Raw genomic sequence first — 27,805 nt, 5'->3', positions numbered from 1 at the left:
AAGTATAAGTTGAATAGTAAGGGCTGACACGAAAAAAGGTCATTAGTTTACACATAGAACCATTCAAATTTATGTCATTATTCATGCACCATCTTTGAAATGCATTGAGATCTGATTGTAAAGCCAAACTTTGTGCGGAATCATTAAATTGCAGGCACAACTTAACGTCATCTGCGTACAAAACTACACGTGAGTTCGTAAGGACTAGAGGAAGGTCATTTATAAATAATTTAAACAGGAGCAAACTAAGATGATTTTCCTGTGCAATAGAAAGAAGACTTTCGGGAAAGTTTCATCGCGATAGCTTTAAAACTGAGAGACTAGTTCGCATAGAAACGGACAGACGGACAGATGGACAGACGGACATGGCTAGATAGACTCGGCTATTGGTGCTGATCAAGAATATATATACTTTATGTGGTCGGAAACGTCTTCTTTACTGCGTTGCAAAAATCTGACTGAAATTATAATACCCTCTACAAGGGTATAAAAATGACCCTTTGAGTCCTGCCATACAAATAACTTAAGATCCACCTAAGGAGATCATCAGGAAACCCTAAGAGGTCCAATTTCCGAACTAAAATCGGATGGTTTACAGAATCAAACGCCTTACTGAAATCAGTGAAAACCACATCTGAAGATTTTTTCTGAAACCATTTAACAAAAAACAAATGAAGTAAACTCCAAAAGGTTAGTTGTCGTTGACCTACGTTTTATAAATCCGTGCTGACACGAGGAAATAAGAGACCTACAACTGCGTTGCAAATGGGGAGTAATAATGTTCTCAAAGAGCTTGGGAATAGCTGATAGCTTTGAGATACCTCTGTAATTACATGCGTTCAATTTTTATGAAGCGGGATAACAAACGATTCCTTCCATTTAAGCGGGAAATCTGATGTTTCTAAAGACAAAGTAAAAAGTTTGTGCAATGGTCTGCACAATGTCTCAGCGCAATACTTAAGGACACATCCAGGGACTCCGTAAGGACCCGGAGAGTAGACTGGTTTGACCCTTTGCAGACTTAAAAGTGAGCTTTCACTTATAACAGGACAAAAAACTGACTTAGGCATGTCATATGGGTAAGACTGATCTGACGGACTTGATGTTGAAAAGGTGGTTTGGAAAAACTGTGCAAAAAGAACGGCTATGGCCTGATCTGTGTTTGCGGCAGAATTTTCAAATTTAAGGGTTAATGGGTAGCTTGAAGATTTACGCTTTGTGTTAACAAAATTATAAAACTGTTTTGGATTCAGTGTAAACTGCGTCTTGCACTGAGCGTTAAGCACGGTAAAATCCGAACGAGCACTTAAGTATTAGAGCCCTGTATGAATCATTCAATTATTGTTTTATCATAGTATGCCATGAAATTTCTGATTTGTTTAATTCAATTCTATGTGAAATAAATTGAATGTTGTTCTAATTCATTTCGAATTGAATGAATCCAATGAATTATTTAATGAATTTTTTGAATTTTTCAGATTTTTTTTGTGCTTTCTTTTGAGAACAAAAAGTGGAAAATTTTTAACAAATCAATGTTAACTGCATAGTAAATAAAATTCAGGCAGATTTAATCACAAAATTATGGCCCTTTCTTCTTTAAAATAAATTGTCGTTTGAATTATTTCAGTATTCATGCCATTCATTCATTCAATTCTATTAAACTCAAAATTCAAATTCATTCAATTCTATTAAACTCAAAATTCTAATTAATTCATTCATATAAAAGAAAAAATTCAAAATAATTCATTAAAACCATTCATGCCGGGCTCTATTAAGTATCGGAAAAGGCAGCTTGTGATCCGGAAGCTCTAAACTTTTTGTAGACTTCACCTTTTTAAAGTCGTGACAACTCTTTACTAAACCACGGAGGTTGGCTAGAAATTTTAGGATAATACGTAGGAACGCATGTATCAAAAACTGCGTTTAATACATTATAAAATATATTAACAGCTTCAGCCATATTGGAATATAAGTACAGATTAGACCAATCCGAGCAAGCGATAAGGCTATTGATAAGTGCAAAGTTTGCTCTACGAAAGCAGGGGATGCGTTTAGCTGACTTTTCAGATATTTCAATTAATTTTTGTTAAAATATACCAAATTTAAGTATCGATATATACTAAGAACACATTGTACTCATCCCCAATCGATTGTTCCTTCCCTAAGTCTGTTGCCGCAAGCGCGTGTGTCGCGCGTATTACTAAATAAAGAACACATATTATTACTCTCAAATCCCTCGTTTAACAACAGGTTATGATCCCAGAACGCTTAAAACTGCGCGTAAAGTGAGAGTAGTAAGAATTAAGTGGATAATTTGTGAAAAACCAAATTAAGTGCATCAGAAGAACGTGTAACAAAGAAATTATAGGACAAAAAAAAATGAGTTTCGCGAACATTAAAATAGATCCGCTCGGAAGAGATAATTATGATACGTGGAAAATACAAATTTAAGCTCTTTTAATTAAGAATGATGTGTGGAAATACGTGAGTTGTCAGTGTAGTAGGCCAACAAATTCCCAAGAAAAAGCCTTGGAGTGGGACATAAATGACTCTAAAGCGAAATCGGATTCTATCCATTTCCACATCTGAGTTGAGGCAGGTAAAGAACTGCGAAACATCGAAACAGTTACGGGAGAAACTAGAAAGCGTATACCAGTCAAAAGGTCCAGCGCGTAAGGTGCATTTGTTGAAATCGCTTATATTGCTAAAAATGCAAAACGGAGACGATATGCACAGTCACTTGCAAAAGTTATTTGACAATCTCGACAAAATTCGTGAAATGGACATGCAAGTAATGGATGATCTCGTGACGATTCTGCTGCTTTACAGCATTCCAGAGGAAACACAGGACAAATTACCTGAGCCAGAAGTGCTGAAAACCAAAATGATGGAAGAATACGAAGCGCGTAAAAGAAACAACATTGAACCGGTACACGACGCCATGTTTACAAGGAAAAATTATAAGTTCGCTCCAAATGCAATTACAAACTTTAAATTCAAGTGTTTTAATTGCGAAAAAATAGGGCACAAGGCCAAAGATTGTAAGGAAGGCAATAAAAAAGAGAGAGAATACAGCGGCGAACCGAAAAGCACACTCAAAAAACAAGAAAGGAAGCTAGTTTCGGCCAGCCGAAGCTTATATACCCTTGCAGATCATTCCTATTAATTAACAAATCGCAAAAATGTTCAATTTTCTAATATTTCTCATTAATTTTCCGATCGTTCCTATGGCAGCTATATGAAATAGTCGTCCGATTTTGATCAAATTAAAATTGAAATTCGAAAATATTTAAAAAGAGTCATATCCTAGAGTAGAAGATAATACAATAAAAACCAAAGAAGCTAGAATTTATTTCCTATTACTTTTCCATTAATTTTCCGATCGTTCCTATGGCAGCTATATGATATAGTAATCCGATTTTTTAAATAATTAATTCGAAATTAAAAAATATTTAAAAAATAACATCCCCAGAAGTAGAAGGTAATATTTCAAAGAACACCGAAGCTACAATTTTTTAAAGTTTTTTTTCCGATCCTTCCTATGGGAGCTATAAGATATAGTTGTCCGATCCGGTCGGTTCCGACATATATACTACCTGCAATAGAAAGAAGACTTTTGCGAAAGTTTCGTCCCGATAGCTCAAAAACTGAGAGACTAGTTTGCGTAGAAACAGACAGACGGACAGACGGACATGGCTAGATTGACTCGTCTTGTGATGCTGATCAAGAATATATATACTTAATGGGGTCGGATACGTCTCCTTCACTGCGTTGCAAACATCTGACTGAAATCATAATACCCTCTGCAAGGGTATAAAAACAGCCCGAAATCGCCATTAAATCAAGAAATTCGCCATGAATTTCAGTCGATGGTGATTTACCGTATTTTTTAGAAAGGAACTTTCTAAAATTTAGAAAAAAATTTCTGAAAAGCAGAAATACTTTTCTAAAGTCAAGAAAAATTGCCATAGAATTCAAAAAATTTCCTAAAATCCAGAAAGTACTTTTCTTGAAAATATAATTTATTTTCTTAAAATGAGAAAGGACTTTTTTATTTTCAGAAAATTTTCTTTATTAATAAAATGTATATATATTTATTTTACTATTTGATTTCCTAAACAAGAAAGAGAAAAGAAAATAAAAAAGATAAAAAGAAAATTATTAATATTTCCTAAAAAAAAGGAAAACAAAACAAAAAAAAATAATAAATATTTCCTAAACAAAAAGAGAAAAGAAAACAAAAAAAGATAAAAATAACATTATAAATATTTCCTAAGCAAAAAAAAAAAAAAAAAAAAAAAAAGATAAAAATAAAATTATTAGTATTTATTATAAGTATTTAATATATTATTATTAAAATTTACTTACTTACTGCCAAATTATCAACAATACCTGAAATTGAAATTATTCCTGCAATCGAAAAAAAAATTAATATTAGAGAAGGATGGTATTTGCGCCCTGCAATATTATTAATAGCCAAATCTTTTAAAATAGTATGCCCTTTGCTTACCATAAATTTTCACACACTTACCAAATTTATATTTAAATTTCTTACCTATTAATTGCCTCTTAGAAGATCGCACTTTAACTTTCTTAAATAGGCTCAACACAAACTTATTACTTTGAATGCTCATCCAAAACTGAGCACACGGGTTTAAGATGCAGCGCAACGCAAGCAACTCTCTCGCGAGAGACTGCATTTCCAAAACAACAACGCAATAAAAGTTACAGCTACGCACAAGAAAATTCTCGATCATACGCACAAACACACATAAACATCGCAACGCGCCGCGGACTAACCCCTTGTCTTCTTCTTTTTCGTTTCGAAGAAAGAATGAGAAGCATAAAAGAAATACAAAAAGTTTTTCTTAAATCTATGGTGATTTTCTAATTCTACTTTTCTGTTTTCAAGAAAAGATTTTTTTTAATTCAGAAAAATTCTTAAAATTTAAAATAACGTTATGGCGAAATCGCCATTAATTTAAGAAAACTTTTGAAGAGCAAACTAGGAAAAAATACCATTGATATAAGAAAAAAATCATTTTTCTAAATTTTAGAAAGGTTTTTCATAAAATTCTGTTTCTATGGTATTTTTTCCTAGATTTAAGAAAACAATTTCTAAAATTCAGAAAATTTTCTAAAATTAAAAAAAAATCATTTTATGGCGATTTTCTAAAATTTAGGAAAAAAAATTTTTTGAGTGCAACAGTGCGGTCGCCATGCAAGTGTTTGCAAACAAAGGACAGTGGTGCCTCGATTCAGGTGCAACATCGCACACGTGCTTTCAAAAGGAGAAATTCGAAAACATTAATAGTGAATCGATAAATTTAAAATTAGCAAACGATGAATCCGCTCCAGTTGTCGGCAGTGGAAAAGTTTTTCTAGAAACTTCTATCGTGACGGCAAGCCTAGAAGAAACTCTGTACGTACCCCAACTTTGGTCAAATTTAATGTCAGTGTCAAAAATCACGGATCACGGTTTTGAAGTCACATTTCGCCGCGAGGCACTATAGGCTGGATGACCTCTTTAGGTGGCCAAAAGTAATTTTTTGAAAGTCCTTAAAATTAGGATCCAATGATGTCATTCTGTTAGGATAACATCAGACTTTAATGTTACATACCAGAAATTTTAACAGAGGCTCGCACTGTTAAGGTACAGGCTGTTAAAACAGCTGTTGGCAGTGACGGGCGCATGTGGATCAAATAATTTAATAAAAACAAGAACTTTTAAATTAATTCAAAGAGCAATTTAGAACGATTATAACAACCGGTGCTTTACGGCATCGAAAGAGAGTGGATTAAACTAATTATTTGTATATTTTAAGTGTTAAAATATAATGCGGTTTCTTTGCAATTGACCATTTATTTATACCCCTTTAACTTTTAACAAATCGAAATAAAAACTCATCTTTAAACAGACAAACAAAGAGAATGTGACCTAGTTTCAGCTTAATATTTATACTGGGTTGTAGGGAATACAATTAAAGGCCTCGACCTAAAACGGCAAAACACACGTAAAATTGGTGCACAAATGTCAATTGCGATGATATTTTTAATGAACGGTATACAGGTATCTTTCTAATTATATATTAGTAATTAACAAATTTTTTAACACCATCTTTTCAAAAGAATAACTTTGTTAAAAAGTATTTTTGAATTTTTTGTGTTTCTTATATTGATTTTAATAATTAAAACTCGATTGCACTTAACAAAAAAATGGAAGGCACTTTTTTGGTAATTATATTCTTTTTATTATAAACAAAACAATAAAAAAAATATAATTTTTAAAGTTTATTTTTGTCATAAAAAAAAATTTTTTTTTTTGAAAAAAAGGCGTGACCATTCCCATTTTTTCATAAAAAACATAAATTTAATATTATATATGCAATTAAAAAAAATTCCTTAAAATTGTTGCTTCGTTTTTAAGTTATTAATTAAGGCCACAAAAAGTGGTCATCCAGCCTATAGTGCGAGGGTGCCATCATTTCTGACCCAAAGACCGGTAACATGATCGCCACAGCACATCGTGAATCCAATCTGTACTTCATAAATCAATGCCGTGAAAAGTGTAACGCAGTGAGTACCGTAAGCAAGAACAGTGATTTACAGAAATGGCATGAAGTATTGGGACTCATAAATGAAGTTGATTTAAAAAGTATGATTCGAAACGAAAAAGTGATTGGCATAAAGCTGAATCTTAACGAGAACTTGAAAAACTGTGAAATTTGCATTCAGGGGAAGCAATTGAAAAACCCATTCACAAAGTCGGATTCAAAATCCAGTGATCTACTAGAGTTGGTACACTGAGACGTTTGTGGGCCAATGCGGGTCAAGTCGTACGGAAGTTCCAGATACTTCGTAATATTCATCGACGATAAAACTAGGTGGTGCGAAATATATTTTCTAAAGAAAAAAAGCGAAGTCATTGAAAAGTTCAAGGAGTACATGCACCTCGCGAAAATCAAACGAAATCAAATCAAATGGTAAGGAATACGTTAAGGGGTTATATACCTTTTTTGAGCGAAAAAATTGAGGGAACTTTGGATTTTTTTTTGGTGTGTAGCAATTATTTTAAGACAGTGAAGTTATTATTTATTGATAGTACATGTTTTTATCGAAACAACAAGCCTTTGTTCTTGAAAAAATATGAATAATTTACGAAGTTATGGCAATTCTTTTGGAACCCTTTTTTTTATAGCGGCTTGCGGTGACCACGATGGAAGTCCAGCAGGTCAACTTATATCAAAAAACCAAAAATTTTTAGTTAGTATAGTATTATTTCCAGTTCGTGAACGATTATTTTTAAGAATATTTGCTTTTTTCTGCATACAGTAACAATTTTTCCAAAAAGTTGATTTTTCGAGTTCTAAACATTTTATTAAAAAAATCTGATCTGCGAAATTAAAATTGGCGCATAAAAACTGTATCGTTCACGAACTCGGCACAATCATTACGAATAATTAAAAAAAAAATTGAAGAAGATCGATCAAATAGTTCTTGCGCAATCGTGGTCACAGCGAAGGCACTTTTGGAAAAACACGACTTTGAGATAATCGCATTCAAAGTTTTACGTTGACGTTGCAACTATTGAAGTCAAGCGCGGCAAAACGCTGTTTTCCTATCGAACTATTATTCGGATCTGTATGAAAATTTGGGAAGATGTTCTCTAGGGGATACACTTTAGGATTCAGCAAAAAAAAAATTTCGTTTTTTTGAAAACAAAAAAGGTATATAACCCCTTAATAACGAGTTTTTCATATTTCTCAAGGAAAAGGGCATTAAGCATGAACTTACAAACGACTACACTCCGGAACAAAATGGAGTTGCCGAACGCAAAAACCGAACTCTAATTGAGATGGGTCGGTGCATGATGCTTCAGAGCGGATAACCTCCAAGTTTCTGGGCAACTGCCAACCACGTCAGAAACAGAGTCCCATCCCGGAGCCTAAATAGCGAAATACCGTACAACCTGTGGACTGGAAAGAAACCAATACTCACATACCTAAAAGTATTTGACACCGTAGCATATATGTTGGACAAGCAACCAGGAAGAGGTAAATTTCACCCAAAAGCCAAGACATGTATATTTATAGGGTACGAACCGCAAACAAAAGGATATCGACTTTGGTGTCCAGCTGAAAGGAAGACTTACAAAAGCCAAGATGTCAGGTTCATTGACCGATTTGAAGAAGAGAACCAATATGAGGATTTTGTTGACCAAGAATATGTTGAAAAGCAAAAAATCGAAATTAATCTTTTGCAAGTTCCACCTAGAGCAGAACCAGAATCTTCACCCAAATTGGAAAACCAACTAGAAGTCCCAGAAATGGCGGTGCCCAGATCGAAAACTCCCACAGCTCGCACGCAGCTACCAGCACTAGGCACAACCCCAAAGAGAGGACGAGGTCGCCCCAGGAAGCGGCAGATAACTATGGAAGAGAATGCTCCAGACGACGTCCAGGAAGAAAACAGCGCATTTCTCAGTGAGCAAAGTGACCCAAAAGATGCAACAGAGGCACTATCTTATAGATAGTGAGGAATGGAAGGCAGCCATGCTTCAAGAATACCGTGCTCTGGACAAGAACGAGACGTGGACTCTGGTAGATCGACCTACAAACGCGGAAATCATCAAGACCAAATGGGTTCTGCGTACAAAACGACACGCTAACGGTCAAATCGAAAGGCGAAAGGCAAGACTTGTCGCCAAAGGATTTGCGCAGACACCCGATGTAAGCTACGGCAAAACTTTCGCGCCCGTGGCACGCATGAGCTCCAATCGAATGCTCATGGCCCTATCAGTTGGGCTCGGAATGCAAATCCAACAGTTGGATTTTATCAGCGCATACCTCAACGGCGAAATAACCGAAGATGTCTACATTGAAATACCAAAGGAATTTGAAGCGATTCTAAGTATCGACGACATAAAAAAGTATGCTTCAAATAAAGTCTGCAAAATACGCAAGGCGCTGTATAGCCTCAAACAGTCCGGAAGGCAATGGTATCGAAAGCTTGACGAAAAGCTACAGAGTTTGGGACTGCAGCCGCTAAGCTCTGATCCTTGTGTGTACGTCATAAATAAGAACGACATCCTTGTTTTCGTATTAATTTACGCAGATGACTTAATGGTGGCATCGACTGACGAAAGGGCACTTACGGCAATAAAATCAGAAACTGAAGGAAACTTGGAGTACGCAGGACGTTGTCGTGATCTTCAACGATAATTAAGGCGCAGGTGACCTGACACGTAATCCAGTATTCCACAACCGTACAAAGCATGTGGATATTTGTCATCACTTCATAAGAGAGCTGGTTGAAAAAAATGAAGTCATCATAGAATACATCCCGACTGAGAAGATGCGTGCCGATGTATTGACAAAACGTTTATCTACCTCAAACACAACGAATGTATAATTGGTTTGGGTATGACTACTAAGTAAAATATGAAATTGTTCAACATAAATTTGAGGGGAAGTGTTAAAATATACCAAATTTAAGTATCGATATATACTAAGAACACATTGTACTCATCCCCAATCGATTGTTCCTTCCCTAAGTCTGTTACCGCAAGCGCGTGTGTCGCGCGTATTACTAAATAAAGAACACATATATTATTACTCTGAAATCCCTCGTTTAACAACAATTTTGTACCCGTGTCAATAGTCAGCTCCAGCGTTGGGTGATATGAGTCTTCCGGTAAAGTAATTGCAAAGGTTTTAGCTATGCAGACACAATCTGGACTTGAAACAAAGCATAGATCCAGTAATCGTCCTAACGAATTGTGAACATGGTTTACTTCAGACAATCAAGAAAATCATGCTGCGTTGAAGGTAACAATATATTCGAAGTTTCTACGGTGGACCATGTCGCTCTAGGTATATTAAAGTCACCTAAAACTATTAACTGATCCCTATCTGATAGCTTATTTGAAATAAACTGGATAGCGGACAGATGATTTGCATATATTGGGAATTCAGATGACGGCGGAATATAAGAACTTGTTATGTATATAGAAATACCCGGAAGGGATAGTTTTATACACAGAAATTCAACGTCCATTACTTCGTCGGACGTTATTTCTTCAAACGTTGATTCTGAGTCAACTGCAATTAAAACTCCACCTCCACGTCGGGAGGGACGATCAAGCTGTACGTTGTGAACTTACTTGGAAAGACTTCGGAACTAAGAATTTCCGGTTTTATCCGGTTTTCCGGTTTTCTGTGAACACAATAGCATGGGAAGACAAGGAAAAACTATCAGTATACGATATGGTCAACTTACTTTGTAAACCTCTTGTATTCTGATAGGAAAGGTGAAGGAAAGAATCTAGTTGTTTGAGACAGATGCAGATGAAGATGTGGATGGCTCTTTAAATGGATTTCGAACCTTTAGATCATCATGAACTTTGTTACGTATATAGGCCGCAATGTCCAGGGATGAAAGGTCAGGATTCAGCCGAGAAACAAAAATTTGTTTCCGCTGCGGTACACAGGTGACCGTTTTGTATTCTCTTATACTCTAGGATATGATTTATTTAATATTGCAGAGTTTTGAATTAAATTTAACAAAAATCGGATGACTATATTCTATAGCTGCAATAGGGAAGGATAGAAAATATAATATTAAAATAATACGAAATTTAAAATTTTTGCGATTTGTAAGTTAATAGGAACGATCAGCAAGGGTATATAAGCTTCGGCTGGCCGAAGCTAGATTTCTTTCTTGTTTTTTTTAAGATTTTCCAAAATGTTTCAATGCAACTTTAAAAACAATTGAATTCTTTATACAAATCAAAAAGAAAATGTGATCTGTCATAAATGGTTCTCCCAGTAAAGATTTTTAAAGTTGATTTTTCGAAATAGAACTGTAGCCAATAAGAAAAAAAAGTATTTTTATACATTTTTGAAATTTTTTCTGAAAGCGCCTAAGGGCTTAAGTTGTAGGGGAGTGTAGGATAAAGTGACGAGTAGGGTAATGTGACGAACTCATCGAATCTCATATATGACGTCACGACAAAAATTTCAAATAAATGTAGTCGTCTTCCCTTAAATGTGGTGCGCAAACTAGCAAACCTATTCAATTTACTTGTGTTACAGCAGTGCCAGAGCAAAGATGAGTGGAAAATAAAATCAGGCAAATATATGCACGTATACATGAGTTTTTTATCAACAGTTTTTGGTACTTCGCGTTTAGTTTCTTTTGCGCCGTTTGAGAGTGACACCGTTTTTGCTCCAAGTCTACCTTGTAGGGTATCGTGACGAACTTTTTGTAGGGTATTGTGACGAACTTTTTTTATTCAAGAATTTGAATTGTTATCGTTGATTATTTGTAAAAAAATATAATAATACCAGATAACATTTACTGCTGCAGTTTTATTGTTGTTTTTATTAGTGACGTCAGTTTAATTTAATTTTAAAAAAATTGCACTTTGACCATTTTTATACCCGTTACTCGTAGAGTAAAAGGGTAAATTGTATTCGTGCAAAAGTATGTAACGCTAGAAGGAAGCATTTCCGACCCTATAAAGTATATATATTCTTGATCAGGGTCACTAGCCGAGTCAATATAGCCATGTCCGTCTGTCCGTCCGTATGAACGCTGAGATCTCGGAAACTATAAAAACTAGAGGATTGGTATTTGGCATGAAGATTCTTGGAGTTCTTACGCAGCGGAAGTTTGTTTCAAGAAGGTGCCACGCCCCCTCTAGCGCCCACAATCCCTTATATACTATATTTAATTTAAATATTTCGGAAAAGTAAAATCTCAGTTTTACTGTGTTTATCAATACCTATCGAAATGTAGAAGAAATTTTTCGAATCGGACCATTCGCACTCCCTTTACCTGAGTAACGGGTATCTGATAGTCGGGGCACCCGACTATAACGTTCTCTCTTGTTTTTTCTGGAAGTTTGGGTATTATCTTATTACTTCTTTCTTTTCCGTATCGAAAATAACTTTTCCGTAAATTACACTATGCAGCATCAAAAATTAACCTCGATGGATGCTATATTTTTGGATTCGTTACGAATTCCCAAGTTAAACTGCGTTTTCCAAAAAGTTCCCCGACGCAAGGATTCTTAGCAAAAGGACCTCAAAGTTCGAAAAATGCTGAAATTGGCCTACTTTCCAGTGCTCTCAGAGGCAAATGGATGCAAGGTTTGATTCGATGATAAAGTTTTTTAAAAGATACACTGTTTATCTTTCAAACCCCATACTTAGAATAATTTTAGGATTTTTTTAAGGCAGAAATAAATTCCAGAAAACATAGTCAAAAAAACCACAAAGAAATGGGTCACGAAAACAATAAGTTCCATTTTCTCTAAACTGCTGCTTGATTCTATGTCTTTATGAGTAGGACCAAGAAAATATATTATTGGTATTATCGCCACACCATAAGTGAATTCACAGATGCGGATCCCCTCCTGTGGATTTTCTCATGGTGTAATTTTAAAACAAGAGAGAACGCTATAGTCGGGTGCCCCGACTATCAGATACCCGTTACTCAGCTAAAGGGAGTGCGAAAGAGATGGATAAAAACTTTGATCCGCCGTAACTTTTTAACGAATGGTCCGATTTAAAAAATTTCTTCTACATTTCGATAGGTATTGATAAACACAATAAAACTGCATTTTTACTTTTCCAAAATATTGAAATTTTTAAAATCGTATATAAGCGATTGTGGGCGTTAGAGGGGGCGTGGCACCCTTTTGAAACAAACTTGCGCTGCGTAGGAACTCCTAGAATCTGCATGCAAAATGTCAATCTTCTAGCTTTTATAGTTTCCGAGATCTCAGCGTTCATACAGACAGACAGACAGACAGACAGACAGACAGACAGACAGACAGACAGACGGACAGACAGACGGACAGACGGACATGGCTAGATCGACTCGGCTAGTGATCCGATCAAGAATATATATAGTTTATAGGGTCGGAAACGCTTCCTCCTACCTGTTACATACTTTTGCACGAATCTAATATACCCTTTTACTCTACGAGTAACGGGTATAAATATATGAAAAGATTTCTCTCATTTTAAATATGTTTAATTGAAAAGTACCTGTTTTTGAACGTGACGCAGTTTTAGTGTTTTGAGGTTTTTACAAAGGGAATGAGGAAACTATACATAATTGTAGTATTGATTACAGTATGCGTTTTCGTATTTTCTTAGCGTTTGTATTCAAAACAAACGCTCTTGTCAAATCGAGTATTACTATAAAAGAGTAGATGTCGATTTGCGTCATGTTCCCATAGCCCAAACCATAAGACCTAAAATTCTGGAAAAAATTGGGTCTGAATCGTGTGTTAGAGGAGGTATGCACTAAGAAAGGATTTTTTAAAATTCGGCTCCTAAGGACTCCCAGGACTCTCGAAAAATGCAAAATTGGTTTATTAAAACATCAACCATTCCCACAGTTTTCAACCAAACAAGTTGATATTTTTTTTGTAAGCTTTGTTTGTGGAAATCTTTGAAAGCCCAGAAGATGAGCCCCCACCGTCTGCCGGTTGGGGCACTTAATTAATTTTTCCGCACCGATTAAGCGATCGCATCCGTTTTTGTTTTAAAGTGTGGAGCTATGCCATACAATTAGTAAGGTATTTTTTTTTTGACCCACGGTTGATTTTATATGATCCTTTTTTTTTGCGGGGGTTGCGGGGGGCCTCTTTGGCAGCACGTTGTTTTTGTTTTTCGCAGCACTCACGAACGTCAGCAAAAGCAGAGCGAGTGAGTAGTGAGCAGAGAGAGTCATTTGAAGCGAAAGAGAGGCGGCCAACGTTTTTTTTCGAGCTTAGAAACACCTGATAACATTTGTACTATTTGGATAGCAGAACGGATTATCTAATGGGTGCAATTCTAAGTCAAAGTGTGTAGCCAACCCATTAAATGCATAAGGAATTTTTGTTTTGATTTTAAAAAAATTTTGGATTGGGTTTCAAGGGGAGAGCAGGGAAAAACTTTCAGTCGTCACATTTGCATGTGAGAAACGCAATGACACATACACACATGAGTAATTCCACGTGAAACGTGACAGGTCACTTTGGGTCAAGTCTCAGAATCGATCGAAACTTTTTTTTTCGATAGAGGATTGAAATATAAAGATGGGTTTTTGTTTTTTTTTTTTAACTCTTACAGTTTTTTCTTTAAAAATTGTTTAAAGAATTATGCTCCGATTTTTTGGTTATGCAGCACCTGAGACTCGTTTGAGTTATTTTAATATTTGGTATGCCACTTTGTTCGATATCTCAATATCTTTCAGAAAAATATTTTTCAAAATTTTTTAATTTAAAATTAAGTATTTTTAAAGTTTAAAGTTTTAAATTAAAAAAATTCTGTACGCCGGAATACACGCGGTTTCCGAATAAAAAAATTATTCTCATATTGCTTAATCGATTCTTTACAAAGTGGTAAAAAAAAATTTTTGTATTTGCAAGACCTACTAGTAAAGACAACGATTTTAGTTCAGCAACTTTGCATCAAGCAACAACAGCGCAACGTGTAAGAAAGGGAAAGCACTATTCCTGCTCTGCCGCGCTCGTATTGCTGCACTGGAAAATCTATAATGCGGGAAGTCAAAAAACCAGTGGATTTTGTCCTGCATTCTTCTGCCAGAGATCCAGAAACCTCATTTCCCCCTTACTTTTTATGTCACCCCCGTATATTTTGAAACCAGAGATGGAAGAAATGTAAGGGGTGAATGAGGTTTTGTCCCTTCCGCTTGTAAGGAGAAACCTCTTGAAAATATGTTATTTTCCAGAGGAATTTTCCCGGTGGGTATGCTTGTCTCACTTACACACACTATGTACCCAACCCTTGTAAAATAGGCTAAGCGCACAGAGTTCTGCTTAATAAATATCAGTTTTGCTGCGACCGTCAAAGAATACACACACGAAATCGGCTGTCTACAAACTAGAGGGATCAAATATGTATCTAGGATTAGAATCAATAAGTGGCAGAAAGATATAATATTCAATGTTCAAGCACACAATTCGAAATGGTAAATTCAGCAAGAGTTACGTTAGAATGAACAATGGAATTAAAGAAGATTAATTAAATCAAGAAGGTTATGCAAATCATTAAAAATAATATTAATTTGGGTAAGGCCCATACTAAAACAGTCATCAATGACAATTATTTGATGTGAATGTTGCACTTTCAGGGCACCAGAGCTGCTTGTGGGTCACACGTCCAGAAAACAGAACTGAGGTTGAAGTCTCCTGCCACAAATATCCCATTAGAGTCCTCCAAGCTGGCATGGATGTTAGATTTGTTGTCTAGGTGAGCCTGATAATGTCCAGAATCACTGCCCGGTGAAATATAGGAAATATAGGTCCAGAAGCGAGTCATTATTAGGGAGTCGAATTTCCATACAACCGAATTTACGGCTAACAGCCACTATAACGCCACCACCTCTCTCGCCGAAGTCTCTATTCTTACGAAATACTTAAAATACTCGAAGAATTCATTCGAACTAAAGTTAGAATTTAACCAAGTTTCAACCCGTATGATATATTTTGAAAGTATATTTTCAGGCCATTATTTCCTGAATGATGGCTGTTTGAATTTATAGCAGACAAGCCATTAGCAGGTTGCCAGTCGACGCATGTTGTTAAAGAGTAACTCTCAACATCCAGATTATAAGTCGGCCTTGCATGATCTTAAGTACTATGAAGTACCTTGCGCAACGTATTCGTTCGTATTTTTATAGGTAGGTTAAGAGAATATGTTATGCGAGCATAAACAACGCAATAGAAACAGAAGAAGTTGAAGCAGCTCACGGTGAACTGTTTCTCTTAAGTCGAAACTGAGCTTAATGACATCTGGTCCAGAAAATAAATGGGCAGCCGGGCAAAAAGACGACCGCTGATGTTGTTGTTGTGAATACTATACTATTCACTGAATATGATAGTAAAGCGAAACGAAGAGCAATAGGATCCAAGAACAGGCCGAAAGTGACGTCAATGTCAGTGACGTCGACTATTGGGGGTTTTTTGATTCACCTTAGAAGGAGTTGAAGTACGCACCGGTCCTCCTTCTAAAAAATTCACAACCGTAGAGTCCAAGGGGGGTTTAAATCTTTCTATATAAATGATCTGGCTCACTTTTCCTGATTGTGGCCAAAATTCATCACTGAAAACCGTTTGGTAATGCTGCTCCGGTACTCCAAGTTTGAAATTTATGAATGCTAACGTGTTAATATCCACATCTTTATACCCGTTACTCGTAGAGTAAAAGGGTATATTGTATTCGTGCAAAAGTATGTAACAGGGAAAAGCAAGCGTTTCCGACCCTATAAATTATATATATTCTTGATCAGGGTCACTAGCCGAGTCGATATAGCCATGACCGTCTGTCTGTCCGTATGAACGCTGAGATCTCGGAAACTAAAAAAGCAAGAAGGTTAAGATTTTCCACACATATTCTTGGGCCTCACACGCAGCGCCCACAATCGCCCACTAACGATTTTAAAATGTGCGCCCACATCTTTAAAGATTTTAAATGTAATAAATGCAATTTGTTGTGTATATTTATACCTATCGAAATGTAGAAGACATTTTTCAAATCGGACCATTCATTAAAAAGTTATACGCAATCAAAAAAATGTTGTATATCCATCTCTCTCACACTCCCTGAGTGCTAAGTGACGGGTATTAGATAGTCGGGACACCAACCCGACTATAGCGTTCTCTCTTGTTTTCTTTAAAGTGTATAGTGATAATGTTGGGACGGTCTGTAAGTTGGCACAGCCTTTTATAAATTTTTTGTTTAATTATTATAGTCAAGAAACTTGTAGTAAAAGAACTATCAGCCAGGCTCCAGCCAGATTAAATCTGTAGCCGTACTTTAAATTAGAATTTTACAAACAAAACTTTGTTTAATATCATAGTTAATATTGTTATAACTTTCTTCCTTATAATATACCATTTTGTAAAATTGGTCCACCAGTTTTGCATAAAAAAGTGGTTCAGCAGACCGAATAAGTTTAGAAACCCGTTCTGCAAAGGAAAATGCTTCAGCGGACGTAGTACATTTCATGAAATTTAGAGAAAATGTGAGTGGTTAAAAGGCCCACATGTTAAATAAGAATATGAACAAAATTAAAACTATCTTAATAAAATAACAAACTTAGGGCCGTTTTCTCGTCCGTACTTTAGTTTGCCTGCCGGGACAACGGAGCGATAAACAAAAAATGGTTTACTCGTCCTTATGTTAGCAGAGGTAGCGACAAGTTTTGTCTCGGTACTTCATCCACCGTGCCAAATTTGTGCGGTTGGATTTGTGCGCAAGTGTTGCCAGACATTTGAGCGTTGTCAATCTGGTTCCACTCTTCATTCGAAAACAGCTGATTCTATTTACAGTTAATTACACGGTTGCCACTTCAAAGAATTTTATTAGCAATAAAGATTCAAAATGAGCCAATTTGAAAAAAAGGAGCCAAATTTTTACCATATACCAAATTACCATACCGGCGGAACAATTTAGTTTCGATCTGGCACTTTTGGGTTTCAGACATTAATCACTTTAAAAATTGCAAAAAAATGCATTAATACAGAAATGAATTCGTTTTTTTAAAGTTTAAAATATTTTTAATCGTTATTAGCAAAAAAGAACCAAATTCAATAAAAATGGGCCAAAGAGCCAACGCCAAAAAAAGAGCCAGATTTGGCTCTTTTGATTTGATGGTTAAATATAAATCAAAATTGTTAAAGTCATCCAATTGATTTTAAAACAACAGAGAACGCTATAGTCGAGTTCCTCAACTATTAAATACCCGTTACTCAGCTTAACAACTTTAATATAAATATGGACACTTCCAAAAAAAAGTTCACCAAGCCAAAAACCTTGAAACTTGAATAAAACATATTTCCACATGATTTTGTCCCGATATTAGTTTCTAATTAGTTGGATACTGAGCTTAACTACAAATTTGGAGTATAGTTTGATTATTTTTATGACAAACCCCACCAATATACGCAAAAATCAGACCTGTCTTCTGTTGTTAATTTATCCTATAGGAATGCTAATATGTGACATTTTTCTGTACTGAATGCTTCATTCACATCCCTGCAGGAAAAATGCGAACTAGTCTGAAAAACAACTAGTAATACAACTAAAATAAAGCAACCGGAATTTGTCTGAATGCCTTTGGACTACACAGGGTCTAGAAAATTTGTGCTAGTCGAAAAAATGATTAATACAAAACTAGTAAAAAAGAAACTTGTCTCGGACTAGTACCTTTCTGACAAAAAAAACCTTAAAAATATTTAACTGGTAGAACAAATACATGTTAGGGTCTAGTTAAAAGGCAACTGGAATTTAGCTAGTTGCAAATGAAACACATATGATCCAAAAATATAGCCTAGAGTGTAAATGTCTTGGGAAATTTAACACTAAACAAATCAAACACTCGAGGTCCTCGGTTCAACCCCCAGTCTCTGTACATTTTTTTTTGTTTTTTGTTTGCTAGGTGATGCTTTAGTTTTATTTAAAACTTTGTTTAATCTGTCCAAGGCAATATACATATATGTAAAAAATCGCTGTTTTTGAATTATGTCACACTAAAATTCATAAACCTTGTTAGGGCAATACAAAATGTGATGCGTGTATGGCTCAATCAGTTAGTGTGTCTACAAATCCAAAGGTCCCGGGTTCAAGTCCTCGAGAGGGCGACTTGCCTCAAAAAAAGTAAGTTTGTTTTAATTCCATTTAATTATCATTTACTGTATTTGATTATATAATAATTATCAGAAATTCTCTAAGGACCGCGACTATTGATTGGATACTAAATTAGGAGAGCATCAAGTTTGGCATCGTCAAGTACTAGTGAAATTCAATCACTTGTTGGTTTCGAGATTAATTTTTAGTTTTTTCGTGAAAATATTTTTTTCAGTGTAGTTTAACAGCTGTAACCGTAAATTGGTTAACAGTCACTAGTGCAAAACTAGTAGCAAATGGACTAGTTGTTTCCGACGACAAGCATATGAAAAATGGACCACTTCGTTACAAGGAAATGGACATAACTTGAACTAGTTAACCTTCTTGACCCAACTAGTATTTTACTGGTCCAAAACTGATTCCGTTTCCTGCAGGGATGCTAAACTATTAAGTTAAAAGCAAAACATCCAGCAATTGAGAGATAGAGGTAAAGAAATCCGCTTTACAAAACAGTCGGAAAAAATGTCCCGAGCGACATGTCCCGAGCGAATGTGGTTGAAACTGCAAAAAAAAAAACGGAAAAGCGTTTTTGAGTAAAACCAAAAGCATTTCACAGCGACATGTTTGAACAACATTCTAAAAAAATCGCATTAAAATATTCCATCAGAATTCGCTAATTTCTCGTGTTGTATGAACTTCCCCGATATCCACTTCTATTTTTGTCCCGAGCGAATACGGCAGTTTTTTACCGATATCTTAAGAACTAAAAGTGGTACAAAATCAAGATTTTTACCAAAAATAGAGCTTGGGGAGAGTGAAAAGAAATCCATTGTGTTACAATTTTTTTTTCAACTTTAAAGGTGTGCAAGTGTCCCGAGCGACATTTTGGAAGTGCCCATATGCCTTCTTGTAAGTTTTTCGCGCGCCCCATTTCAAATAATTTACATTTTGCATTCACGTATTCCAAATTAGAGTGACCAGCTTTCTTCAGCACCAGCAGGAGTGTTAAGCACGCGGCGACGCCCCATCTATGGCACGGAATTGGTACTATTTGTACACAAAACTGTGGGCGCCACGGCTTTTTCGGTTTGTGGGCGTTAGAGGGGGAGTGGCACCATGATAAAATAAACTTGCGCTGCGTAGAAAGCCCAAGAATATGTGTAGGAAATCCCAACCTTCTAGCTTTTGTGGTTTCCGAGATCTCAGCGTTCATACAGACAGACAGACGGACATGGCTAGATCGACTCGGCTAGTGACCCTGATCAAGAATATATGTACTTTATGGGGTCGGAAACGCTTCTTTTTAGCTGTTCCATACTTTTGCACGAATACAATATACTCTTTTACTCTACGAGTAACGGGTATAAATAACATAAAACAGTCATACTAACAGCTGATGATATAAGCATCAGGGGGCGTGGCCCCTCTAACGCCCACAATGTAAATGTAGAAGACATATTTCAAATCGGACCATTCATTAAAAAGTTATACGCAATCAAAATATCTATATACGGGCACTTCCAGAAAAAAGTCCACCAAGCCAAAAACCTTGAAACTTGAATAAAACATATTTCCACATGATTTTGCCCCGATATTAGTTTCTAATTAGATGGATACTGACCTTAACTACAAATTTGGAGTATAGTTTGATTATTTTTATGACAAACCCCACCAATATACGCAAAAATCCGTTTTTGGCTATTTTTTTGTTATTTTTTGGACCTGGGTTCTGTTGTTAATTTAACCTATAGGAATGCTAATATGTGACATTTTTCTGTACTGAATGCTTCATTCACATGCTAAACTATTATGTTAAAGTCAAAACACCCAGCAATTGAGAGATAGAGGTAAAGAAATCCGCTTTACAAAACAGTCGGAAAAAATGTCCCGAGCGACATGTCCCGAGCGAATGTGGTTGAAACTGCATAAAAAAAAAAACGTCAAAGAATTTTTAAGTAAAACCAAAAGCATTTCACAGCGACATGTTTGAACAACATTCTAAAAAAAATCGCATTCCAATATTCCATCAGAATTCGCTAATTTCTGGTGTTGTATGAACTTCCCCGAAATCCACTTCTACTTTTGTCCCGAGCGAATAGGCAGTTTTTTACCGATATCTTAAAAACTAAAAGTGGTACAAAATTAAGATTTTTACAAAAAAAATAGAGCTTGGGATGAGTGAAAAGAAAAACCCATAATTAAAACTAAAATCCATTGTTTTACAATTTTTTATCAACTTTAAAGGTGTGCAAATGTCCCGAGCGACATTTTGGAAGTGCCCATATATATCTATCTCCCTCGAACTCCCTTTAGCTAAGTTACGATTATTAGTCGTGACACCAACCCGAGTACAGCGTTCGCACTCCCTTTAGCTGAATGACGGGTATTAAATAGTCGGGACACCCACCCGACTATAGCGTTCTCTCTTGTTTTCGATAGTTTTTCGACAAATTTTTGACAATTAATCATTAATCATTTTGTTGTGGGTTTGCCACCTAGTGTCAAATTAGTGCGCCTTTTATTTTGAGTTTTAAATGACGGAGAAAACGAAAACGATTTGCTACCTGGATAAATTTATCCTTCCATTAGCTAAATTTTACATTGCAGGACGGACGAGAAAACCGCCCTTAAATAGTTATAAAAAAAGTAAAGATTTTTAAAAGTTCTGTAAATAAGACTTTTTTTAAATTGCATATTTTCTCTTTTAAGAAATGTTGTGCCTTGCCAAATAAATTTTTGGTTTTATTTGTAACCTTAAAAATTTGTCTTTCTGAAGGTATCTAGCACGTTAAGTTAGAGAGCGAATGTCCAAATGGCAGGCCCAAAACAAAGGCCCAACTTAAGGAACTATCCCCTAGAAAATAGATGTAAATATATATAGCCTCTAAACAAATTAAAAACAAGAAAGGAAGCTACCTTCGGCCAGCCGAAGCTTATATACCCTTGTAGATAAAGTAATGCTTACTCGGTCCAGTTCCGTTTGTAATTAAATTTTGTGGTAATAGTCTAGAAGAGCGGCCTGAGCACCAAAAACCGCGAAAAAATTACCCTCGATGGACCGCGATTTCTTAGGAATTTACGTGCAGAAGATTATTTGCGGAAATGCATGGTTCTCTTGTAATTGCATTTCAAAGTTGCGTGTCTTGCTATAAAAACAAAGTAGGATTTTGAGGTGTTTTGTGTCATTTTGCTATAAAAACAATGTAGCATTTTCTAGGAATTTATGGGTTTGCTATAAAAAACAAGTAGGCTTTTGTTGCTTAATCAGAAATGGCACTTTTGATTTTTGTTTACTATGGATTCCTGCAACGGGTGCACTATTTCTTATAAAGACTTTCTTGCCATGGACGAAGAAGAAGTGTTTGCATTTCTGCAGAGACATGGAGTTGTTCTAAAGAGCAAGGACTGTCCCAACTGCAGTAAGCCCGCAACATTGTCTTTCAATGCGAAGAGACCGATTAGTACGCCATTTTGGAGGTGCCGCAGGATACTTATCATCAACAGAAACGAAAATTAAGAAAAGTTCAATGCTCCTTTAAGGTAACAATTGTTTAATTTAAAAAAAATATTGCTTTAAATTATATTTGTAAGGAATCCGCCATCAAACGGACATTCTTCAGCAAGTCCCACGTTGGCATTGAACAGGCCTGTAATTTTGTGGCTTGGGAGATGAAGGGTTCAACAATCTCATTCCTTCGGGAAGAACTAGGCTGGTCCCAACAGACGGTGGTTGACTGGAGTAATTTTCTTCGGGAAATTTATCTTAGCTGGACGAAGAAGAACGCAAAACAAATAATAGGTGGAGACGGTTTAACCGTCGAAATTGACGAAACCAAAATTGGCCGGCGCAAGTATAATTGCGGTCGCGTGGTGGATGGCCAGTGGGTTTTCGGAGGAATTTGCAGAGAAACCGGTGACTTTTTTTTGGTGCCTGTGGAGGACCGTAGCCAGGAGCACTACCAAGGGTACCTAGCGCGATTTTTTTTTTTTAATTTTTTTGCCTCCGGCGCTTTTTTAACATTTCCCATCTCTTTTTAAATACTAACAATTAACTATCTTAAATTTCAGGAATCCACCGATACGGACAATGAAAAAGAATAGGCTTAATCTGTACCACTAACCAGCATTTTTTATAAATAAATATTTACTGTCCAATCATTAACCATAGTTTTATATAGCATTTTATTTACTATTACAAATAAGTTACAAGTATAAGGAGGTACTGATAAAGACTAAGGTTGATCCTCCTCGGATTGCGATTTCTTAAGACACATCTTAAAAATGTATATGTTGGTCATCCATGGTCGCCCAAGCTCTTAAGGAATCACGGTCCATCGAGGATATTAATTCGCGGTTGTGGGGTCTGGCCTGCTATAAAAACAATTTCACATTTTTGTCGAATTTTTTCGAACGCTTATTATTTTGACAACAAACGGAAAGCCCATATGTTTTTTATAGCAAAATGACACAAAACACCTCAAAATCCTAGAAAATCCTACTTTGTTTTTATAGCAAAACACGCAACTTTGAAATGCAATTACAAGAGAACAATGCATTTCCGCAAATAATCTTCTGCACGTAAATTCCTAAGAAATCGCGGTCCATCGAGGGTAATTTTTTCGCGGTTTTTGGTGCTCAGGCCGCTCTTCTAGACTATTACCAATTTTGTTTTTAAGTTGTCAAGAATCAAAACGCCTACTCCCTATAGTTACAATGAATTTTCTTATATTTGTTTGAATATTCCTAAGATAAGCCTTAAGATATAGTGGTCCAATCCGGCTCGCTCCGACATATGTACTACCTGCAATAGAAAGAAGACTTTCGGGAAAGTTTCATCGCGATAGCTTTAAAACTGAGAGACTAGTTCGCATAGAAACGGACAGACGGACAGACGGACATGGCTAGATAGACTCGGCTATTGGTGCTGATCAAGAATATATATACTTTATGTGGTCGGAAACGTCTCCTTCACTGCGTTGCAAACATCTGACTGAAATTATAATACCCTCTACAATGGTATAACAAGAAAGGAAGCTACCTTCAGCCAGCCGAAGCTTATATACCCTTGCAGATAAAGTAATACTCACTCGGTACAGTTCCAGAGATTCCAGATTCAGCGTTTCTATTTTTGAAATTTGTTTTTAAGTAGTCAAGAATTAAAACGCCTACTTCCTACAAAGTAACAATGAATTTTCTTATATATGTTTGAATATTCCTATGGAGCCTTAAGATATAGTGGTCCGATCCGGCTCGCTCCGAAATATGTACTACCTGCAATAGAAATAAGATTTTCGGGAAAGTTTTATCGCGATAGCTTTAAAACTTAGAGACTAGTTCGCATAGAAAGGGACAGACGGACATGGCTAAATAGACTGGTGCTGATCAAGAATTACACAACAAAATTGCATTGATACTTCTCGGAAATCTTTAAAGATGTGGGCGCGGGACCCATTTTAAAATCGTTAGTGGGCGATTGTGGGCGTTAGAGGGGGCGTGGCGCTCGGCTGAAATAAACTTGCGCTGCGTAGGAAGCCAGAATATGTGTGGGAAATCTTAACCTTCTAGTTTTTGTAGTTTTCGAGATCTCAGCGTTCATACGGACGGACAGACGGATGGACAGACATGGCTATATCGACTCGGCTAGTGACCCTGATCAAGAATATATATACTTTATAGGTTCTTTCTCCCTGTCACATACTTTTGCACGATTACAATATACCCTTTTACTTTACGAGTAACGGGTATAAAAAGTTTTACAAATTTGTGCATCGCCATTTGATTCAGAGGTTAACTGGATTTGCTACCCTCCCTCTTGGGCTATTTTTGACAGCGAATTATAAAAAAATATTTTTAAATATTAGTTTTGTTTCAAATAATGTGTATATTGTTACTAAAACGTTAAAAAACGTTTACTTTATCAAAGCTTCCTTCAAAATACTGAATACGAAACCATCCAAATAAAAATTACTTTGGAACCGGGACTTGCCTTTTGTGGCAAATGGATGCATGGTTTGATTCGATGTTAAAGTTTTTTAAAAGTTACACTCTTTATCTTTCAAATCCCATACTTAGAATAATTTTATTTTTATTTTAAGTTTTATTTTATTTTTTTTATTTTATTATTTTATTATTTTAAGGCAGAAATAAATTCCTGAAAACATAGTCAAAAAACTTAAAAACATACTGCTGCGGTCAAAATAGTAGTAGTGTTGCCGCCCTCTGTTTTTAAAAGTTTAATGTTGTAACTTTTTTTATCCAATAAGTCTAATAGTAAAATTATAATCAATACAATATTACCAGGAAAAGATCAATTAAAACAACAAACTTTTAAATACACAGGGCGGCAACACTACTACTATTTTGACCGCAGGTGTATACTTATGTTTTTTGACTATGTTTTCAATAATTTGTTTCTGCCTTATGGGGTTTGAAAGATAAAGGGTGTATCTTTTAAAAAACTTTAACATCGAACCAAACCATGCATTCATTTGCCTCTGAGAGCTCCGCAAAGTTGGCCAATTTCAGCATTTTTCGAACTTTGAGGTCCTTTTGCTAAGAATCCTTGCGTCGGGGAACTTTTTGGAAAACGCAGTTTATTTTTTTCTTTCGTAACAAATCCAAAATTATAGCATCCATCGAGGTAAATTTAAAAAGCACTAAAAATGCTGCACAGTGTAATTATAAAACCTATTTAGTTGAGCAGCGGTGTGAACTTATTTGCGTTTATTTACGTCACTGAAGGCTACTCGTTTGCATATGTACAAATGTATTTTAGATGTATTTCCATTCGGATATTTTAAGAGAATATAGAACGCGTATATTTTTTTGTAATATTTGCTTCTCTATTATCACGAATATATTTAATAATTACTATTGATAATAAGTGTATAACTGTAATGGAGTATCAATGTGTTGTTGTGTATACAATGGTGCAAATAAGCTGTAAAGTTCAAAAACATTCAAGTCAGTGTACAAACAAGGGATTATGGACAGATTATTCTTTTCCTTTTTTTGTTCAGTTAAGGATTTTATGGAAACGGTATTAAATATATTTACACTGTCAAGAAATGTTTTCTAGCAAATTATAAGCAAATATGAACTTCACAGCTATTGGGAAATAATTTAAGTCAACATTTAATAATTTCTAGAGCCGTGGCCGCCTACTTACGTGCTTTAAATTTATCCCCGAATAATGCTGTAGTTCATGGAAATTTGGCATGCGTTTACTATGAGCAAGGTCTTATCGATTTGGCTATCGACACATATAGGAGAGCTATAGAACTGCAGCCAAATTTTCCTGATGCCTACTGCAATCTGGCAAACGCTCTTAAAGAGAAGGGACAGGTATGTTTTTATTTATGTTTTTTGTTTCCAGTAACTTAAATCTTATTTTAGGTCAAAGAAGCTGAGGACTGCTATAACACTGCTCTTAGACTGTGTTCAAACCATGCAGATTCTCTTAATAACTTAGCTAACATAAAAAGAGAGCAAGGATATATAGAAGAAGCTACTCGACTTTATTTGAAAGCTTTGGAGGTATTTCCAGATTTTGCTGCAGCCCATTCAAACTTAGCATCGGTTTTACAACAGCAAGGAAAATTAAAGGAAGCATTAATGCACTATAAGGAAGCTATTAGAATTCAGCCCACATTTGCTGATGCTTATTCCAATATGGGAAATACTCTTAAAGAATTACAAGACGTCAGCGGTGCACTTCAATGCTACACCAGAGCTATTCAAATTAACCCAGCATTTGCTGATGCGCACAGTAATTTGGCAAGCATACACAAAGATTCCGGAAATATTCCCGAGGCAATTCAGTCTTACCGAACAGCCCTGAAGCTAAAACCAGATTTTCCTGATGCATATTGTAATTTGGCTCATTGCCTGCAAATTGTTTGTGATTGGACTGACTATGAAATTCGAATGAAGAAATTGGTTAGCATAGTAGCTGAGCAGCTCGAAAAAAACCGTTTACCATCTGTTCATCCCCATCATTCAATGCTGTATCCTTTAACACATGACTATCGCAAAGCAATTGCAGCGCGACATGCTAATTTGTGTTTGGAAAAAGTCCATGTGCTCCACAAAAAGCCGTATAATTTTTTAAAGGAACTGCCAGCTAAGGGGAGGTTACGTATAGGTTATCTGAGCTCGGATTTTGGAAATCATCCTACCTCGCATTTAATGCAATCTGTACCAGGTCTCCATGATCGTTCAAAAGTAGAAATTTTTTGTTATGCCTTAAGTCCGGATGATGGCACAACATTTCGATACAAAATCAGCCAAGAATCGGAAAATTTTGTGGATCTTTCACAAATCCCTTGTAATGGAAAAGCAGCAGATAAAATTTTTAATGATGGTATAAATATTTTGGTTAACATGAATGGATATACCAAGGGGGCCAGAAATGAAATATTTGCTCTTCGTCCTGCTCCAATTCAAGTGATGTGGTTAGGGTATCCTGGTACAAGTGGGGCTAGTTTTATGGATTATATTATTACTGATTCTATAACTAGCCCAATTGATTTGGCTTACCAATACAGCGAAAAGTTGTCTTATATGCCGAACACATACTTTATTGGAGATCATAAGCAAATGTTTCCACATTTAAAGGAACGGATTATTGTGTGTGATAAACAACAATCTTCGGTTGTTGATAATGTAACAGTAATAAATGCCACAGATTTATCACCTCTTGTTGAGAATACAGATGTAAAAGAGATTAAAGAGGTTGTAAACGCACAAAAACCTGTCGAAATCACTCACAAAGTAGCGGAGTTGCCAAGCACGACGCAAATAGTATCAATGATAGCTACTGGTCAGGTGCAAACTTCCCTTAATGGTGTTTTGGTTCAAAACGGATTGGCCACTACACAAACTAACAATAAGGCCGCTACCGGTGAAGAAGTACCACAAAATATTGTAATAACCACTCGGCGTCAATATATGTTGCCTGATGACGCTATTGTATACTGCAATTTTAATCAATTATACAAAATCGATCCACAAACCCTTGAGTCTTGGGTAGAAATTTTAAAAAATGTGCCCAAGTCAGTTTTGTGGCTACTGAGGTTTCCAGCAGTTGGTGAACAAAATATAAAAAAAACTGTCAGTGACTTTGGTAAATATTTTTAGTTTTTAATGGTAACATA

At 35.8% G+C, this 27,805-nt stretch overlaps 1 protein-coding gene across 7 annotated transcripts in view; it reads left to right on the top strand.

Moving 5' to 3' along the window:
* sxc (O-linked N-acetylglucosamine (GlcNAc) transferase sxc) overlaps nt 1-27,805 on the top strand; it is a 160,993-nt gene that overhangs the window by 33,326 nt on the left and 99,862 nt on the right. For 2 of the 7 annotated variants that reach the window (XM_070213952.1, XM_070213953.1), the window contains exons 7-8: nt 25,799-25,994; nt 26,046-27,774. The exons of 2 other annotated variants lie outside the window; for them this stretch is intronic. In XM_070213952.1, coding sequence (XP_070070053.1) covers nt 25,799-25,994; nt 26,046-27,774 — 1,925 coding nt within the window. Of the gene's footprint in view, nt 1-7,768; nt 9,623-15,153; nt 15,215-22,718; nt 22,786-25,798; nt 25,995-26,045; nt 27,775-27,805 lie in introns of those variants that run through there. 3 more of the 7 variants (XM_070213958.1, XM_070213959.1, XM_070213957.1) reach the window with 3 other exon arrangements.

This window comes from Drosophila takahashii, chromosome 2R, assembly GCF_030179915.1.
Source record: "Drosophila takahashii strain IR98-3 E-12201 chromosome 2R, DtakHiC1v2, whole genome shotgun sequence".
NCBI classification, from domain to species: domain Eukaryota; kingdom Metazoa; phylum Arthropoda; class Insecta; order Diptera; family Drosophilidae; genus Drosophila; species Drosophila takahashii.
The sequence above is the reverse complement of the archived record's forward strand: the minus strand, read 5'-3'. Positions and strand labels throughout refer to the sequence as shown.